Source organism: Dermacentor albipictus, chromosome 3, assembly GCF_038994185.2.
Source record: "Dermacentor albipictus isolate Rhodes 1998 colony chromosome 3, USDA_Dalb.pri_finalv2, whole genome shotgun sequence".
NCBI classification, from domain to species: domain Eukaryota; kingdom Metazoa; phylum Arthropoda; class Arachnida; order Ixodida; family Ixodidae; genus Dermacentor; species Dermacentor albipictus.
Window position 1 is genome coordinate 51,685,628 of NC_091823.1, and position 20,372 is coordinate 51,705,999.

Consider the following 20,372-nt stretch of genomic DNA (forward strand, 5'->3'; position numbering starts at 1 on the left):
CTTAGTTGAAATCAAGCAAAATAAATGGGCATGGGCAGGACATGTAATGAGGAGGGAAGATAACCGACGGTCATTAAGGGTTACGGACTGGATTCCAAGGGAAGGGAAGCGCAGCAGAGGTTGGCAGAAAGTTAGGTGGGCATATGAGATTAAGAAGTTTGCAGGGACAACATGGCTACAATTAGTACATGACCGGGGTAGTTGGAGAAGTATGGGAGAGGCCTTTGCCCTGCAGTGGGCGTAACCATGATGATGATGATGATGATGATGAATCTTATCTAGCACCTTATTATGGATAGTCACCGAAGCGAACTATAATCAGCGTCATACAGTACGCTGAATCTAGGGTACAGGCTGACATGCCTGCGCGGTTTATGCGAGACATCATGCCCAGCCAGTGCGCACTTGTCTAGCCGTGATGACGGAATCAGCGTCTGTATACCGAGAAAAAAGAAGTGGAAGGGGAGGCAAAGGGGTCGCACTTGCACATCTGTTGCAAGACCTCGAGCTCCTGGCCATGTTCGTACGGACTCGTATTATGCTAAATGTGGGATAGCCAGTGTATCTGAGCCGTCGGCAATTGACTGCTCGCTATGCACAAGCAATTAAGGCAACGAAGCCTAGGAAACTGGGGAGGGGAGAGAAAAAGAGTTTGGGGCAGCGGCTATACAAGTGTTCGTAGAAGCGATGGAAAGTTAACGTGGAGTTTTCGGAACACGCGGGAAGCGGCGAGAGATAATAACCGCTGCTAAAATGCAGTAAAATAAACGTGGAAAGGACATGATGAGCCGAATATCTATTTATGAGGGGAGGGAGGTAATTTTATAGCATTATTCTTCAATCTCTTCACAATAACTTCCAATGTCGACAAACGCATGATGCCAACCTCATGGGGATGGTCGATTAATTTTTTGTTCGATTAACAATTAATCATTCATCATTTTAGCTTTTATTCGATTAATCGCTTTCGATAGAGGGTTTTTCATCGATTAATTGATCAATCGAAGTTCTTGCAGGGCACTTTCAAAAAGGTTGAAACACAGTTATGTACTTGTGTAGAAACCTATTTTAATGTTTGAGAGGTGGAACCAAGTTTGAAAGACAAGTGTATAAACGTTTGATCAAGTATAATATTTAACTTGTTAGGGACTAAATATAATTGGCACATAGCGTGGCATTAAAGAAGATGCATGACACAAGTGAATTCGTGTGCGGCACAGTTAAACAAGAAATAAGAAAAATGGCAAAGTGAAAGGTGTAGTCCAACTGAAATATCCAAGAAATTGCAATGTAGAAAGAAATACGCCAGAAATGCGCCTGGTGTGTCCATATAGTTGCTATCGCAATATTAAACCACCGTAGTTCATAGCTCTCGCTTCTCCTCCCGGTATGTTGGTGAAGCGCATTTCCAGACACTTCACCGACACTGTCGATACATTAAAGAAAAATGTATTTATCAAAAATGTCTTGGGCTACTTTTAGAAGTTTCGGACGTATTAATGCAAAATGCATGTTTTTTTTTGTAATTGCTTCCATAAAATAACAATATACATGCACTATTACCAAAATTCGCATGTACTAGACGTTGCGGTATCGGGTAATCTGCTCCAAAATTCAGCTTAAGACGTCGCTTAAGGCAATAGCAGTACAGCGCTCGTGTTTGTTTATTCGGTTTCGTCGTTGTTTCGAAATGCGCTGGCCATATTGCATGTTCCCCTATTCTACCAAAATTCAGACTGGCCTGCTCCAAGCTGCAATTTTAGTCGTCTTCAAGCTGCTCCAAAATGCAATTTTGTCTGCTCCAAAAGGCAATTTTACTTGCTCCAGAAACTGCTCCAAAATAACCTTGGGCAGACCCACCTCTGCATAGGGAAGGGCTCCGAATTATTAATTTTGACCACACGGCGTACTTTATCGTGCACCCAAAGCACGCAGCAAATCAATCAATGAATCAAGATCCAATTAACTAGAACCCATCAGTAAACCCCACAAACTACACTGCACCGCGCGTGTACTTACCTGCACTTGGTGGAGCTCTGCGAGGAGTCGGCCGAGCCCTTGCGGGGCTGGTCGAGCGAGTCGTCGTCGGGGACGGCGAAGGGCGCGCGCAGCTCGGGCAGGCTGCCGTTGCCGTGCTCCTGCAGCAGGCTCGAGTCCGGCTCGGTGGCCTCGTGCATCGGAGGCGGCAGCGGCAGCGGCGGTGGCGGGGGCAGCGGCGCCGAGGGCATCTCGAATGCCGCCGCCGCGTCCGCGTCCTCCTGGTACGCCCTGAGCAGGTCCCCGTTGCGCGCCGGCGGCTGCAGGGGCTCAGCGGACCCGTCGTCCGCCGGGGCCCCGCTCCGAAGCATGGCGCCCGCGCGCTACGGGGGCCTCCCGCCGCCCAGACCCTCCTCCCGGCGCTGCTGCCGCTGGTCTTCGCGAGGTGCCTGCGAATTAAGTCAAGCGCCAGTGAGATACTCGCACGTTGGATCGTCCACCGGTCAGTCTGTTCTTCCCTGTATTTTATCCCAGCTTTAGCTGTGGTACTATCTATATAAACAGAAGCATGAAGTGGAAAAAAAAAACTAGCCGGGAGATCCCACGCCCTGTGGAAACAGATGTTAGGCGAAACAGTGTGTGGGGCGCCTACCAAGTTAACGAAGCGACCATGACAGCACCAAGACGCAGGCGACTGTTTCATGATCTACATGACACGCATGTCGTGACATTCATGTCGTGGCGCGTCATTCATATTCGTCATACACTCTTGTCATACTATGCCAATTTTGGTACATACCAAGACGTAGGCCGCTGTTCCACGACGTATATGATATGCATATATCATGACGTATCATTTAAGTTCGTCATACACTCTTGTTATACTGTACCAATTTTGATATCTATGAAGTTAACGAAACGTCGACCATGAGAGCACAAAGACGCAGGCGGCTGTTTCATGACCTACGTGACACACATGTCATACTATTCATGTCATGATCGATCGCTTATGCTCGTTATACACTCATGCCATACTATGCCAATTTCGGTACATACCAAGTTGACGAAACGACCATGAGAGTGCCAAGACGTAGGTGACTAGATATATACTGTCAAAGTGGCAAATGTTCGCCAAGAAATGCTGCGCCTTTAAAAAATAAGAAAGAGAGAGAAAAAGAAAGAAAGTGAGAAAAAGAAACTAGAGACATTTTCACGTTTTCTATAGTGGATGACAGCGGGATGCTTGAGGTTCGGACATATTCAGGCACATATCAACTGGCTATATACATAGCGATGCTCCATAGCACTTGGTGAAGCCATACTGCACATATTCGGGCTCATAATTATTTGTACTGTTCCAGTTTCGGTTTGATCGATCTGATGGAATTCACCTATCATATCATTTCTTTGTTTTATTTTATTTTCTGACAAGTAGTGTAAAAGATACATCAGTTTAGTCCGACTGTTACATCATTCACTCTGTATCACTAACTTCGAGAGAGACCAAGGGAACACCAAGCTATACAGGGTGTACCAGCTAACTTTAGCCAGAGTTTAAAAATATGCAAATGTCACGTAGCTGGACAGAACAAAGGTAACGTTGTTTGCCGTCACTTGGAGATACTCAAACTAGTTTTTCATTCCGCATAATCAGTTAATTAGTGTTAATTACTTAACTTCCAAAATATTATAATTAGATCAAAGTGTCAATGATAAAATTGTAGAGCGACATGACAAACTCCCCATACAGCTTTCTGTTCCTCAGTACGTGCAACAGAAAAGTGTTTTTTCGAGCGTGAAAGAAGCCCGCGAATACACGCAATGTGCCTCGAGCGGCCAGTCGCGCGGCAATCTTGCGTGTATTCGTGGGCTTCATTCAAAACACTTTTATGTAGCACGTGTTGAGCAACGGAAAGCTGTATCGGGAGTTTTTCATGTTGCTCTACAATTTTCCCAATGGCACTCTTCATCTAATTATAATATTTGAGATGTATATTAATTAATTAAGACTAATTATCTAATTAGGCGGAATGAAAAAAAATATAGTTTGAGTATCTCTAAGCGACGGCAAACAACATTACCTTTATTCTGTCCAGCTACTTGGCGTTTGCGTATCTTAAAGCTATGGCTTAAGTTATCTGGACACCCTGTACAGAACAGACCTATATTATCCGGTTTGGTCATCGTAAAAGCAATCAATCGATGACTTTCTAGAGTGTGTATTAGCTACAGACGCTCAATTCCACGTTTTTCCTGTGATTAAGAAGAAGAGCGCATTACGCTCCTATAACATCTGCTTTTAATATCAGGGTAACTCATATTTACCGACTTCTATCAAGGTAACCTCGCACGGCCTGTACGTACGTTGGGTAAATGGTTCGGTTAAACCAGTCAGTTCCCGAAGTCGCCTATCGAAAAAATATATCTCACCGTGGACGGTCCTCAGTTTATCGATATACAGTACTTATCATTTCTTCGAAGTCTACATGACTGACGCAAAGTGTATATAGCGTATCTTGGGCTCTCGCGCTCGTTGCCTCTCCGCGTGAAGAGACTGCGTCGTTCTGAATTACGCGCTGGAAACATAGATACAAACCACCTCCCTCTCTCCAGCAAGAGAAACGGATCGGCTGCCTAGGAGCGACAGAGCTGGGTGTGAAATCTTGAGTAATGGCGAGACAAAAGGACGGGAGATATGGCGGCGCGACACTTATCGTCACGGCCTGCTTTACCGCGCCATCCAGACGCCTCGTCCACGCGTTTGGTGTCAGATCGCCGCCGTCTCTCATCGTCCTCGATTAGGGCTCGTTGGCACTCGTCCTACCGCGCTACTGCTGCTGGCCACAGCCAGTCTTTAAAACGAATAGCGTTCTCTGACTCTCGCTCGTTCTCGTGGTTGGAGGTTAACCGCGACATCAACGGCGCCGATGCACAGGGCGCGCATGCGCGTGCTTTCACTCAACCGAGTAGCGCGTCTTCGTACGATTCAAGTACATATGTATATAGCAACGTCTACAGAAAGAAACAGCGCAACGAATAACCTACACAACGCTGGCTTCTAAGCGTTTGTTTGCCTTTATATACTGCGGAAACCAAAGCAGCGCGCGTTCCACTCGGCGGCGGTTTCATACTGCAAGCATAGCGAGAAGTTTGCTTCATTTGCTCTTGCTTGTTGTTTCCTGCGTGTAGCGGGAAGAAGAGAAGGAGGCGGGGAGAGATGAAGAAGGGCGCTCTGAGTGAAGGGTAATCAGTTTCCTGAAATGAGGCATGTCCGACGTATTTTTCTGAACAGTTGGGGCCGGCGCAATAATAAATGAATGCTCCTTGACTTGGCTTCAAGACGCTGAAGGAGTTCTAGCTTTTTTAGAAAAAAAAAAGAATGGAAAAGGAAAAAAAAAACGTGGCAAGAAAAACCAATGTCAAGATGAGCAGAAAAACTCAAGAGGCTGGAGCTCAGGATGAAGAGGCGTATAAAGCAGGCTGGCGATGTCAATGGAAAAAGAGAGAGATAGGAACGAAAAGGAAGATCCATATGCCTTCCCGTAAGCGCATGATTGTCCTTATTCCCCCTTGCGTCGCTCATTCATAACCCCTTGGAGACTGATCGACGGCACTGGGCGTCGTGCTGAGATCGCTTTGCGGAGAACTGGCATAATTTCCGTTTACGCGATGTACACGATAAAGAAAGAAAACGAAAATCAAGGAGTACAGTGACTCTCTGATGCCCTTCAAAACTACTGCGAACGGCAGTACGAAACCCTTAATAACTATGCAGAATATATAAGCAATGTCGGTCGTAGCCGTTTGTACTTGAAGGTACCACAACCTCTCAAGAAGCAAGAAACTTCAGCAATTTTTAGGAAAGGACTCTGAATAGGTATGTTCAGCTGCGACTGCACAATTTTGTGCCCTGGATGCATTTCCGAAGAGCGTGAACCCGCTGCCGCACTGCTTAGCCGCAGACCTATGCGTGCATGCGAGGACAGCAGCAACCTGAACACTGCACATTATCATCGTGATCCACTGAGCCTGCTGGTAAGACAACGCGCATCCTACGACCAACGCATCTCTTGCAGCTCTAAGAAGCGAGCTTGTCGCGATGCCCAGGCAGCGGGCCGGAGCCAAGCTCAGCACCACCGCTCCCACGGTTACTTTAGGTTCAGCCCAAAAGCGGCTGTCACCTTGCATCACGCGCGTCGATGTTCTGAGTTTGCACAGGCGCCCCCCCCCCCCCTCCCCCCGCCGTCGCCGCCTGCAAGGGTGACATCTCCGAGGCGCGTCCGTACTCGTAGAGCTGGTCCCGAACCTCGAGACGCATTGATTCGCGCCCTCGCAGCGTCCGCACACGAGGAAGTAAACACGCCACGCAAAGCGACAAGGTCTGTCCAATGAGTGGCACAAAAGGGGGGCGCAAGGCCACGGCTCGGGACCGCGAGCTGTCAAGGACGCCGGACGACGACAGCAATGGCACCGCGACAGCGCGAGCGTCGTCGTCGCTTCTATAGCTCGTCGGCTGCCGGTCGCGTCAATGGAGTTGGGCTGTTTGCTGTACACACTTTCAGATCGATAGCTCTACTACTCCGGGTACAAAGCCAGAAAACACCTGATCTGATCTTCAACCTCAGCCAAAGTCAAACTGGCCCCCCACTACCGGCGGCTGCTGCGTACGCCGCGTGGGCCCCCATATCTTGAAAGCGATCTGAGATGTTGACAAAGTGCGAGGTCCCGCGGGCCCTATCTTCAAAGCGATCTGCGATATGTACAAAGTGCGCCGAGTGCTGGTAGCATTGTAATAATAATAATATTTGGGGTTTTACGTGCCAAAACCACTTTCTGATTATGAGGCACGCCGTAGTGGAGGACTCCAGAAATTTTGACCACCTGGGGTTCTTTAACGTGCACCTAAATCTAAGCACACGGGTGTCTTCGCATTTCGCCCCCATCAAAGTGCGGCCGCCGTGGCCGGGATTCGATCCCGCGACCTCGTGCTCAGCAGCCCAACACCATAGCCACGTGGTAGCATTGTATGCGCTGTACTTTCGACGCTTAGTTCGCGTTGAAGCGAGACGCAGAATGAAGGTCAATTCTCTCGCTGCTGCTGCCGCGCCGAGCAGCGTCTGTGTCCTTTCCCAGAGTGAGCAAAATCGTGCTGTCGTTCGACAAACAATTAACCGCGTTCAACCGCGGCAATTTTTCACACTGAAACATATATTTTCCGACAGCCAGTTGCTGCGCTGGAGTTATTACAACGACGGTTGTCGATTAACTATAATGCATTGGGTGTTCATTTGCAGCTGAGGGCTTACACAGCCCTCGATAGACTTAAACTCTCCTCACTCATTGGCGTAGACGGCAACAATTCAGCTAACCTTCCCCGCGTCCCCCTCACAAAAATATATAAATAAATAAAAAAGAAGGAGAATATGGCTTCTCTGGACGATCAATCCACGCGCGTTGGTTGGGGTTTCCACAGCGCCGCTCTTCAAAGAACTGAAGCCGCCCTTCCGAAGTCACCCTTCTACAACTCACCCGCCGTGGTTGCTCAGTGGCTAGGTGTTGGGCTGCCGAGCACGAGGTCGCGGGATCGAATCCCGGCCACGGCGGCCGCATTTCGATGGGGGCGAAATGCGAAAACACCCGTGTGCTTAGATTTAGGTGCACGTTAAAGAACCCCAGGTGGTCAAAATTTCCGGAGTCCTCCACTACGGCGTGCCTCATAATCAGAAAGTGGTTTTGGCACGTAAAACCCCAAATATTATTATTATTCTACAACTCTCCAAACGCAATACAGGATTTCTTACCTCAAAGTTTCGTGCGTTCTTCCAAGCTAGCGGCGATCTAGATGATTAATTGTGAGGGTGTCCTAATTACATAGCTCAGAACGTAAGCTTCATAAATGCATCTCCACCTCCTCCTTCTTTTTTGGGGTACTGCAGGAAAGAGATGACATGATCTGTATGAAGGTCAGTCATGTCGCTCCCGGTTAGGTTGGTAGCAGCGGGGAAGGAGTGCGCAACAAGAAGAAAAAAGAAAGAGCGTCAATTGACAGAAAGTGGTACGCCTGATGCGACAGCGTTCGCTGCGCATTCAAATGTCGCCGCACAGTCCGTCGTCCTTGAGAAACGCGCAGCAGCACTTTAGTACTTTCTGAGAGAGTAACGCTCGAGAGAACAGACAGCTTCATTTAATACTTAGAGTCGCAGTTAAAGTTCCAGCTTTCTCTCTCGCACATTCCGCTATAACGATATTCTAAACCCGCTAGAATCCGTGAGATACTCGGTAAGAAAAAAAAAAGCACTTGTGGTTAGGGGCGTAGCCAGGGGGGGGGGAGGGGCTTATGGGGCTTGAGCCCCCCCCCCCCCCCCCCCCCCGAAATTTTTTCGTGCTGTCATGCGCCGCCGACCAAAACAACTCCCGGCGCCAGAAATCATGCTCGATTTTGTCTAGAATGTTGTGAATTCACGCTCGAAAAGACATTTTAGCGCGAACATTGCGAAATCGGGCTGGATCTCGCGGAAACGCCCATGCATCGGGAGTCACATATCGTAAAGCGAGGCCCCCACAAAGTGAGCCCCCCACGAACGAAATTTCTGGCTACGCCACTGCTTGTGGTGTTTGTGTAGGCGCGTCTGAGAAGCTAAACAAAATTTGGCAAAAATTTACGAGAAGCCGGAATTTGTCAGACAAAGAGAGAGAGAAAGTGGAGAATAGGCAAGAATTTTTTTTTTTATTTCTGCCAAACGCACCGCGTTTCTGGGCACCGTCTAGCCCTCGCGCATGCGCCGTCGAAAGCGGGACAGCATGACAGCAGCAGCGCCAACGGCGTGAAGGCGCCTCGACCGTCCATTGCTATCGCAGTAACAAATGTAGGACTATCTAATTTCTGAACAAAACTTCGCTATTGCAGAAGCTGCAGCTGCGCGAAGTGCCATATGCTCATAGAAGGTCGTCACCAATAAGAAAGAAAAAAAAAAACAAGAAAATGAATGAAAAGGCAGTTTCTCCCGAAGGGCGGAGCATTGACAGCGATAGCAATGCTTATCGTTGCGCTTGACCTCCTTCGACGGCGCTCTAACTACCCGCGGGTATACGTCTATACGCGCACGCGACATATGCGGGCGTGTCCAAGTTTCTGGCACCATTGAAAGCTTTGACACACCGTCAGGGGAATATAATTGCATTGCAAAAGCACCACTGCGCCACCCGTAAAGGGCGGCGCCAGCGAAATTGCATCATTTTCATATTGTGAGCATTGAAAATATTTTGCACTTACTTAGAGGCCGAGAAGACTTGAGATAAATGTCATGCGCTGTGAATGTGTAATGTCGAATGACTTTCGCTTACGGCTTGCAATTCTAAAATTCTGGGGGAGTAACTTAGTCAAGCACGCGTAAGACTTGGGTTGAGCAACATTGGCGGTTAGTAGTAAGTACAACGTTTACCTTGAGTATACGACATGGACGAATATAGCGCATATACATATACACGAATACATGTGGAACATCACGACGACTCCTACGGCGAAAATTCGCCAGGTGTGTCCATTAAATTGATACCGCGATAATGGGTTTGCGAGTATGTGACATTGAAATGTGTGTTGCCCATGGTAGAAGAGAACGTTTCGAGAACAAGGACCAGAAGGCAAGAAAATATTTATTTAGGCCATGAAATGTATTGTAATCAGTTCACTGAATGAGGCTCAAGAACGCAATTACACTGCATGGACTATAATTAGAGGGGGGCGAACACATTTTTCGAATATGAAACGAATACGAATATTAGGTTTCGAATACCGAATGGAATATCGAATAGTCAAGCGCAGACGCAAACACTTACAGCAGGAACATTTATTCCGGTATAATTATGTGCCACGCCTAGAGTAGTGCGAAAAAGGCAACTAACTATACCATATACAAATGATCAGTTTTAAACAGAAGGTCTATAATTTGTTATATAAAAAAAAACTGCACAAGTTAACCTCTCGATAACTTTTACAGCCTGGTTGGAAACAGCCGCTTCAAAATGAATGCCTGCTATACGACTAGCTAGCTTTCTAAAAGTGCCAAATAAATGATTGCTTAAAATTATACGAAATCGAGTAAAAAAAGAAAAGAAGAAGAAGAAAAGGGTATTGAAGAACTCGTGTGCCGTAGCCACATGTAAAAGCGTTCATCGCAAGTAAAACAACTCTGGTTGTAGCGTAAAATATAAAACTGCTACATAACTAGACTTCCAAAAGTACTACATGACCGAATACAAGCATTAACCATAGGTTTTCGTGTAGTCTTCCGCTGCAAAACGCTTAAACAAGGCTTGCATTACCCATTTTGTTTCTGCATTTCTTCGGAAACTTTTGTCGTTATTTAACTTGTGATCATTTGCTATACTTTATTTAGAAAACAGAGAACAGTAACACAACTTTACCACTCGGTTGTCGCGAGATATTCGGTAACATTTTAATATTTGTAAAAAGCGAGTATGTTCATCTTTGAATACGAATAATTAGTGTGATGTATTCGACTCGCGTTCGAAACTTCGAAATTCGCAAACCCCTAACTCTTAAGAAGCTAACGAGGTATTTATTGAGCAACTGCCAATATTGCTTTTTGGTGGAGACATGCAGGCTTGCCACACAGGTTACTCAAGCATGGAGTGAAATTCAGCCACGAGAAGCTGAGCCATGCAGGACGCCTAACAAGCCGTCAAGCAATATTTATGAAAGTCCTCCGAATGTAGACGCACGAGCAAAGTAGGGAAGCATACTGTATGAAACCCCAATCCAAGACTACAATAAGATCTTACACATTTTGTGACGAGCATCATCACTCTTTTTTTTATCAAAATACGACCGTTAGGAACCTGCGTACACTCTCTGGGTGGCTTGATAGCATATTTAGAAATACTTAAAAATAAATTAAGTTTCATTAAGCAAGACAAATATCAACTTGTAGAACTCCTTCATCATCAAGTGACCTTTAATGAAGTATTTTTTTTTCATAATCACGGAAATTAAATAGTTGAAGAACTTTTGCGAAATTCCACCGTTGTGAATTGCTACCGTTGCGTGGAAAACTTCAACTGAATTGACGCACGGCCGTTCTGGAGCGGCCCGTTGATTCCTTCCTGTTTCTGTTAGTGAATAAAACGATGATAGATACGATAAATATCCTCTAGTGGATGTTTACTGTTTCGCAAGTATTTAATAACCGGCGGCGTCGTTATTGTTCTCACTGCACACACATTCCGGAATGTGTTGCAGTGGGCATTTCTGTGTCTTTGCAGAAAAACGCATCGAAACGTGAGGGAAATAAATTATTTATTCGGCACCAAAAACGTAGCTCCTGGCTACATAGACAACACGATGGCAAAAGGGACAGTTACTTGACCAGCAACAAATTCGACAGTACTTACGCTACACCGTTGTGAGCGACGGTCCTCTATGACGTCAATCTCTTCTTTGTGTTGGCAAGCAAGGACCGCAGAAACCTCTGTGAGGAAGTTCGCTGAGTACGGCGTGCACATAGGCTTCCTCTGGTTTGCATAATGGCCCAAGTTAAATGCGGTCCGCTTGCTGCCCCAGTTTTGCTGCCTCAGCAACGCCTCCACAGTGTTGCGTAATGTGTTGTTTACGTAATGTGTGCACTTTGCGGTTAAGACAGCTACTGACACCTGCAGTTTCTTTGTTTTTCTTGCAGCATGGACATTTCGGGGGCGCAGACCTTCTACGGTCACTATTTGCCGTGAGGCAAAAAAATTTAGTCACCGAAGTACCCTTACACGATTTGAATGCGAAAGCCTTAGGATTTGTCTGAGTTATCACCTTAAAATTCCACCTTGATCAACCTTAGTCCACCTTGTTCTATTTTGTACCAACCTTGATCCACCTTGCTCTAATTTGCACCAATATAAATCCACCTTGACTTAATTTGTACCAATCTTAAGCCACCTTGCCCTAATTTCTACCAATATTAATCCACCTTAGTGCACTTTTTCCACCTTAAACCACGTTAAGCCACTTTAATCCACTTTAATCCACCTTAATATATTTCTGGACGCGGGCCACGGCATCTGTTTGATACCGTGGCTGTTCACCGTGGGATTTCGCAGTGTGAGCCGCAGCGGCTGCAGCGCCGGGAACGTGACGTCCTCACTTGGTCACGTGTTTTTTTTTTTTGCTTTTTTGTTTTGCCATCCGATGCTAATGCCGGACGCTCGCTGGATTTTCCGTTTCATGGGGCATATAAGGCTTTTACCTTAAAAACGACGGATACGCGGCTTGCGTCGACTTGCGTCCGCTCGCGTCGTCCGTGCTTCTGGTGTCTCTGTACACTTTATATCACTCGAAACAAATTCCTCCGACTTATTTGGGCACCGTCGTTTGGGGCCCCAAGAGGAAGTGTTTTGCTTTAATTGGTTACTTAAGAGGCTCCTAAACATATGACATCTTCTGTGGTATTAGAAAAAATAACTTCTATGATACCAAGGAAAATGTGTCCGAACAGTTCCGGGTACAAGCTTCCTTAGCTTGGACTATTTTCTGTAGTGTTTTTGTTTGAAGTGGGAAGTGCGTACGACCGACGAAGAAATGTTGCCGTAGACAACTTTCTTTCGGGATATGTTCACTATTCACCATTGTAGCAGGACCAGGTCAGTGGGAAACTCAAGGAATGGGACGCCGTCACATCTTCACGTGGAATCGCAGAAAGGGACGCAACATCCAACAACTTCTGCGCGGCGCAATCATCAAAACAACAAAGCACGAAACAAGCATTAACCTAAGTGTCCACACAAAAACGCCCCATGATGTTTTCAGCACATAGGCAGTAAAAAAGAAATATGCTGGCTTTCCCGTAATCGAGAGTAGATGTAAGCATGAAATGGCAACCGGCAAAGCAGATTGGTTGGAGATTGGTACCTGGCTTTCGAACTTCGCTATCGAAAAAAAAAAGTAACCTCAGCGTACTTGAAGTTACAGTTTGAGCGTTATTGTGAACAAACATTAGGAAGTACTCGGAAGCAATAATTTTGGTAACTTGTTCGGGCAGTAACTAGTATATGTAATGCAGTCCTGTACAAAGAGTAGGGGGCCAGAGACCACATTTCTTTTTTTTTCAAATGGCATCCTCGACAAATCGAACTGGTGCGCCTCGGAGCGCCCTCGCGTGCCGTTTCAGTCTGCCGACTGTCGGTGACAGCGCTTTTTTTTCTTCGTGTCGGCGCCTCTGTGACACTTTACCGACGCCGCCCTCTCTGCCGACTGTCGGCGTCGGTACAGTGTGACAGAGGCGCCGACACGAAGGAAAGAAGGCTGTCGCCGACAGCCGGCAGACCGAAATCGGTGTCGTGTTGGCCTAGTGTGAATGAGCCTTAACCAAATGAATACGCGCGACACTTCGTTGCTCATCTTGCAAAAAGGCAGCAACACGGACCGTACCTCTGACGTGTCTTATGAGGCGCGGTGTAGCTACGTTCATTTGGCGGTGTGCGGGGAGCTTACCAAGTTAACGAAACAACCATGAGAACACCAAGATGTAGGTGGCTGTTTCATGACCTACATGACACGCATGTCATGACATTCATGTCGTGACCAATTATTTACATTCTTCGTACACTCTTATCATACAATGACAATTTTGGCACATACCAAGTTGGCGAAACGACCATGAGAGCACCAAGATGCAGGCGGTTGTTTTAAGACCTATATAACATGCATGTCATGACCTATCATTTGTGTTCGTCATACACTCTTGTTACACTATGCTAATTTTGGTACATACCAAGGTGTAGGCGGCTGTTTCATGACCTACATGACATGCATGCCATGACCTGTCATTTATGTTCGTCATACACTCTTGACATACTATGCCAATTTTGGCACATACCACCAAGAGGTGGACGGCTGTTTCATGACCTACATGACACGCATGTCATGACCTGGCATTTATGTTCGTCATACACTATTGACATACTATGCCAATTTTGGTACATACCAAGAGGTGGGCGGCTATTTCATGACCTACATGACCTATCATTTATGTTCGTCATACACTGTTGTCGTACTGTCCAATTTTGGTACATACCAAGTTAATGAAACGACCATGAGAGCACCAAGACGTAGCAGATAGATAGATAGATAGATAGATAGATAGATAGATAGATAGATAGATAGATAGATAGGTAGATAGATAGATAGATAGATAGATAGATAGATAGATAGATAGATAGATAGATAGATAGATAGATAGATAGATAGATAGATAGATAGATAGATAGATAGATAGATAGATACTGTCAAAGTGGCAAATCTCCAATGAATGCTTCGTATTTAACACAGCATATTAGCGTTCCTGTGTATCCTGCCTAAGAGAGCTGAGTGACCGAACGATATCCCCAGTGGACTTTCTCTTCTTCTTTTAATCTTTCCCTCCCCCTTTTCATTTCACCAGTGTAGGGTAGCCAACTGGGCTCATTCCTGGTTAACCTCCCTACCTTTCATTTATCATTTGCTCTCTCTCTCTCTCTAAGAGAGAGAGAGAGAGCAGACGAAGTAACAGACGTAGTATACAGACGAAGTAAATTAAATTGTGTGTTATTTTTTAGCATTTTTCCAAGGTGTGCACACGCGCGTGCGATAAGAAATGGGGAACGTTCCGAATAGCGCCACCACGGCGACGGATCTCCCCCATCATCACACGCGGATCAACTCGCTGTGAATCCTTACTGCGCGCGCAAAAGTCCACAATTTCGTTCCAAAGCTATGTGGTAAAGCCACTCCTCGCGCGCGCAGGAGCCAAGCTTAGCCTGGCGGCAAAAGTGCACTGACGCTGTTCCATTTCTTTATCATGGTAATCACGTAATGTCATGCCTGAATGTCATTATTGTAATACCATGTCATGCGTGCAGATAATTCGTCATGTTATGCATACACGCCATGCATATCATGACATGAACATGACATGTTATGTTCTTTCTACGCGCTACATGATACGTCCTACATAAAGGTGTTTCTCCGAGCGTGAAAGAAGCCCACGAATACACGCAAGATTGTCGTGCGACTGGCCGTTCGAGGCACTTTGCGTGAATTCGCGGGCTTCTTTCACGCTCGGAAAAAACTTTTATGTAGCTCGCAGTGAGCAACTCAAAGCTGTATCGAAAGTTTCTCATGTTGCTCTACAATTTTCTCACTGACACTTTTAATCTAATTATAATAATTGAAAAGTTAATTAAGTCAGACTAATGATCTAATGGCGGAATGCCAAAAATAATCCCAGTATCTCGATGCGACGACAAACAACATTGCCTTAGATTTTGCCTACGCAGCATGTGTATATTTTCTTGTGGTTTGGCTCAAGTTAAGTGAAACATCCTGTATACTCTGTGTGTGCACTAATCATGGCCAAAAGAACAGGTCTATGTGAAGGCATACAATTTTGCCTGAAATCTACAGACAATCTATGGACTATAAAGATTGGCCTTTATAATAATCCATATTGAGACCTTGCGATGTGCAATGGCTTTGCTTCGAAATAATCCGCACGTTTGATCAGCGTGGTTATCGTACGGCGTCGAACCATCGCGCCAGCGCCGGAAATGCGTTTCTGCTTCAATAAACCTTTGCGAATGTCAGCAAGACAACGGCAGAGGAAGCAAGTCCTCAATGTGTGTCCGCGTTCTGACGTGCACGCACGGTAATGCGATCTCGCGTAGAAAAGAAACAAAATGCGATGCACGGTCGTTTCGAGTTTTACGCATGTGCTGAAATGGATGCAACACGCAGTCAACTCGCACATGCGACGACGCTAAATAACGGATACGATTGCGCGGAAGACGTGTCGCCGAGACGCTCTTCATTGACGGCTCCAGACACACGGCGTGGCAGATTTACGCCACGGAGGAGGAACGGAAGAGAGAGAGAGAGCTTTCGGTTATGTTTTCGCTGCACGCAGCTCTAGCGCGAGGCGACGCCGCGGGTCACCGGAGAAGAGCCGCGGGTGACGACACACATGATTTCTCGGAGCGATTTGCTCTTTCTTAGCCGCGCCTGCAGCAACAGAGCGTGCAGCTCCTCGGCTGGCACGGTTTCCCCTTGCCAGCGCGATTGCACAAGCGTCTCGGCGGGCTGCTGGAGGATTCACGAGCGGTCGAACTTCCGACATCTATGGGCGTCTGCGGTTGCCATCCGCGCTATGAGCCTACACGAGGCTATGGCGTGAAACTTGTGACGTGTTTTCCTTTCTGGTGGTAGTAACTGGGTCACATAACGCAGTGGGCACCCTGGGAGCGTGTTTGTACATGGCTGATGGCTCGCAAGCTGCCTTTTTTATTTTGATTTTTTGCTGAAGGCATCGCCGGCCTTTGATGAATGCTTCCGTGGCTACGGGGTTTTCACTCGCCCCAGAGCTCGTTAACAATAAGAGACTATTGGTACATCGTGTACCTTCAAACGGAATCGGCGGCGCTGGCTATACGGGTGTGGGAAGGCGAGCACATCCTACTACGCTCACTCTAACCGTCTCGCACAAGGCGCACAGCGAAACTAACAGAGAGTGCTCGGGGTTCCCGGACGGTTCTCGCTCCAAAATGAGCCAAATACTGCTTGGTTTGCGTGATCTGACAAGAACTGGCCTGTTCAGCACAACGTGGCCGATGACTTCGAGAGGATCAAGTTGCTCAATTAGTCTGGACAACAGATGTGTCATATACGACAAAGAAATCTTCAGTTTTAGCGGTCCCGATTACCGTAACTTATTCAACAACGCGCGCACAACTTCAATGAAAGCTTAACGACAAACCTTTCTGGTAAGGTGCTTGATGGCTTAATATATAGTATTTATTATGGGCGAAAAGCTATAATTTCTGGCGACGACACGAACCTCGCGGCACGAATTAAGCGTGGATTGAGCCAAATGACTGTAGTGTGCGCCACATAGTTTTAGATAGGCCGTTTTCGCTTTCTGCACTTGCGGACGCGGCCAGTTGAAATGCCGACTTGAGGTGCAAATCTGAAATGCAGAGAAAAGTGAGCGCTGCAGCTATACTTTCGTATGAACCGAGAGAAAAATGAATTTATGTTGCAGACGTTTGGCGCGCTAGAAGCACGTCACTCGTCAGCCTTCTCGTGGTTATTTTGGTCGGTGCACTGACCTTTTCCTGCCTGGATCATTAGAGTCCTTCGAAGCGAGCTTGGAGGGTTAAACTTATCTGCGAGCTAGTGTTCGGGAACTAGTAGCTTCGCAGTGTTTCCTTAACTTTGAAGTACTTCATGAATGCTGTGTGAGTTAGTACTCCATACTGACGAAGAAGATTCTTCGTTCCTTGTTTATCACGCTATTATGCTTCAGTATTTGCGGAGCATGGTTCTAGAGGCAAGTGCATTTTCTGCGCGTGTGATCAGAAATAATGAAAGAAAGAGAGAGAGCGAGAGAGACGCGAGTCTTCGCACTGTTCGTACAAATGAGAAGGGTGACTGTACGAAAACATTTGACAAGTACATGACGATTATGTGACAAGTATCCGAGGGTAAGGGATACATCATCGGGCGCAATCGAAGTCGTTAGTCAAAAAGAAAAAAGACAACGCTAAATATTCGCGTCTGTTGCTTTTGTGGACAGTTGGCAGGTTTCTGCTCTGCTCGCTTGACCGAGTTTACACTTCGCTTTTCGTTATCCTATTTCATAGTCTCCGTCTCATTCTGAGCACGTGGTCATGAGGTCGATTCTCAGCAACGGCGGTTGCGTTTGAACGAAAGTTGAAAGCAGAAGCTATATAGTCTGCCCAGATGTCGGTGAGTGTTGAAGAAAACAATATGGCCAAAATGTATTCTTAATTCCTTTGCTGCGGTGCACCTTATTCCGTAACTGTAGCTTGAAGCCGTAATAGTCAACATGAGAAGAAATTATATTAATTTCTATACTAATGTTGCCGTGAATCGCACCCAGCACTAGTGCTTTCCGGGGCAGTCACTCTACCAACCGACCTAATACGGACTTCAGCAGATGATGGGACGACAGCGCCTTAATCGACAACTAGGAGCACTGGAATAATTGATAATCTGCTATATCGTGTTAATGTCAGGTGGATTCTAACTTTCCCTTCCATGACCTCAATTATCTATGTCTACATGTCTCACAACACAGCTCGTAATGATGCACTTCGCTTCCTACCCATATTCGCGTCCCTTCTGCGCTGTACAAGATGCCTTCAGCGAGCGAAAGCCACATAAGTGCGTCATCTTCCCGCCGACCACGCTTATGGTTGAAGCTTGGCTGCAAAAAGGTTATTTCAACGGTCGTCAAGGTGACTGCGATCAAGTTGCAACGTCGTGGGAGACGCTGTGCTAATTTTGCACTCGTGTGCCCATCTTTCAAGAAAGAGTGTCACGCCAAGATGCGCATTCCCAGAAGGAGGAACGTGCCTGTGAACAGCGGTGAAGCCATGGTCTTCCCTCGCAGTTCGCGAATAGGTAAGTGCGCGGTGGCGAATGCCCTGTTAAAAGGTTTTAGATGATACTGGCCACCTGGTTAGTGGTAGCATCCACGGAACTACAATGCGGAGCTGTAGGCGTAGCAAGTAATTTCGGCGGGAGGCTTGTAAGTGTCGAACCGCAGAACCTCCTGATTTGTACAGCATCCAGACTACACATTTGGGGCTGTATATAAATAAAAGAAAAGAACACCCGAAGGACGACCTCACCCCACAGTGGCGGCTATAATGCCAGCAGAAGACGTCCTCACCTCCGTTACGCACAGAGCACCCTTCTTCTTCCTCCGCCGAAGGGGGCAGACGAGCGTCAATCCTCAGAGGAGACCACCGGTCGTTGTCGGCGAGTCGCCGTCATCGTGAGACCGTCCGCGCGTCTCGTCATCACAGCCGGGCTCTCCTCCCACAGAGCGGGTAAACACGAAGAGTCGACAAGTGAAAGGCAGCGACGCCAGCGGCAACAGCGCTGGCAGGCCGCTCTGAAGCTCGCCGATCAGCCGCGTCTCGCGCGAGGGGTGAGTGACGCGGTCCGCAGCATCCGGCGGGCGCCCCAGCTCGGGCCTTCGTCCGCTCCGCTTCTCTGGACACGCAGCAGCTCGGCTTGCGTTGCGACCAGCACGTGGCGAGGGTGTGCGCGTGGGAGGGTCGCCACCCGCCAGCCCGCTGTAGCCCGCCGTGTGGCGCTTCGGGGCGAGACTGATTTCGAAGAGGGAGGCGAGGGTGCCTTGGCTTTGCCCTCTGCCTGCCTCCCGGTTCTGAGAGCCCGAGGCACTTTCGACTGGGTGTTTTCTTTCCTTTCGTTTTTCTTGTCACGATGTTATTAAAGAGTATGTCTCGCCCCTCCAAGACGAGCGCCCTGTCTCTCAGGGAGCAGCGCGGGCACGGTTAGTCTTGCGGGTGTCCTGTTCAAGTGGTATTTGCTGCTACTTCGTTACTGGCTCCGACTTTTCGAGTGCAAAGAGTCTCGCGTCTTTCGTATCTGTGCCAGTGAGCGTAAGAACACGATGCGGAAGGCATGTCTTTAGGAGGCCGCAATCTGAAACTGCTTGCTAGACCGAAATAAAAAGAAGGGGGACGTTTAATCTTTAAGTTACTGAGAAAAAGCGTCTTCCTCCTAAGGTGTATTGTACAGTATGAAAAAAAAGAAAAAAAGAAATCGAGTATAGAAGAACCAGAAGGATTCGACACATCATAGTGAGCTTGATTTCACTGTTGGTCTAGCTTTTATTTTCGGTTATCTTCGACTCCAACCGAACACTTTTCGGTCTTTCCGAGACGATGCATAGCACCCTGCTGGTGACTCAAGGTCGCAGTGAAGAATCTTGAGAAAGACAGAGTATGAAACGAGGACACGGACGTCGGCGACGATATCGACTTTAACGATCTAGTCACCCGCAGAGAAGAACAAAGGTTGGCGACAACGTGACAGAGCGTCCTGCATCTGGCTTGACTGTTGTTGATGATTTGCCTATAATATTTGCTTATATTCCTACAAGATATTTTCACGATGAGAAACGGTAAACGGGGAAGTGGTGTCAAGAGGAATAAAGGTCTCTTCGAGCTTCTTAGCCTAGGAGGCGTTCCTTTAGGGCCAGGGATATGCACAGGAGCTCTACAAGGCATGGTCCGACAAGGAGCCGCTAAACAAACAGTCAGACGGCGACGGCTTATTGTACGTACCCAAGTCAATCAAAGCAACGCTACTTCTCCCCTCGCACTGGAGTCAAGGTTAGGTTCTCAATAAGCCTTACGGGCCCTTCCGCTAGAATGCAATAGCATATACAGCCGGGAATATTTTGTATCTTCTTCTTTCTTTCCTTTTTAGAGTGTTTTCAGCCTTTCCCCCAACTACATTTCTCTCTCAGGAAGGAGTTCTTGTGGGGCTTATTAAAATTACGCTTTCTTCTTCCAAGAAC

General features: G+C 47.1%; 1 protein-coding gene across 1 annotated transcript in view; it reads right to left on the reverse strand.

The window, feature by feature from the left end:
* Positions 1–19,095, reverse strand: part of LOC135914083 (proton channel OtopLc-like) — a 29,643-nt gene extending 10,548 nt beyond the window's left edge. Inside the window, exons 1-2 of the mRNA XM_065446826.1 lie at positions 18,711–19,095; positions 2,020–2,426 (exon numbers count right to left, since the gene is read on the reverse strand). Of these exons, the coding sequence (XP_065302898.1) occupies positions 2,020–2,348 (329 nt within the window). The 5' untranslated portion in view covers positions 2,349–2,426; positions 18,711–19,095. The remainder of the gene's footprint in view (positions 1–2,019; positions 2,427–18,710) is intronic.
* Positions 19,096–20,372: the final 1,277 nt, after the last annotated feature.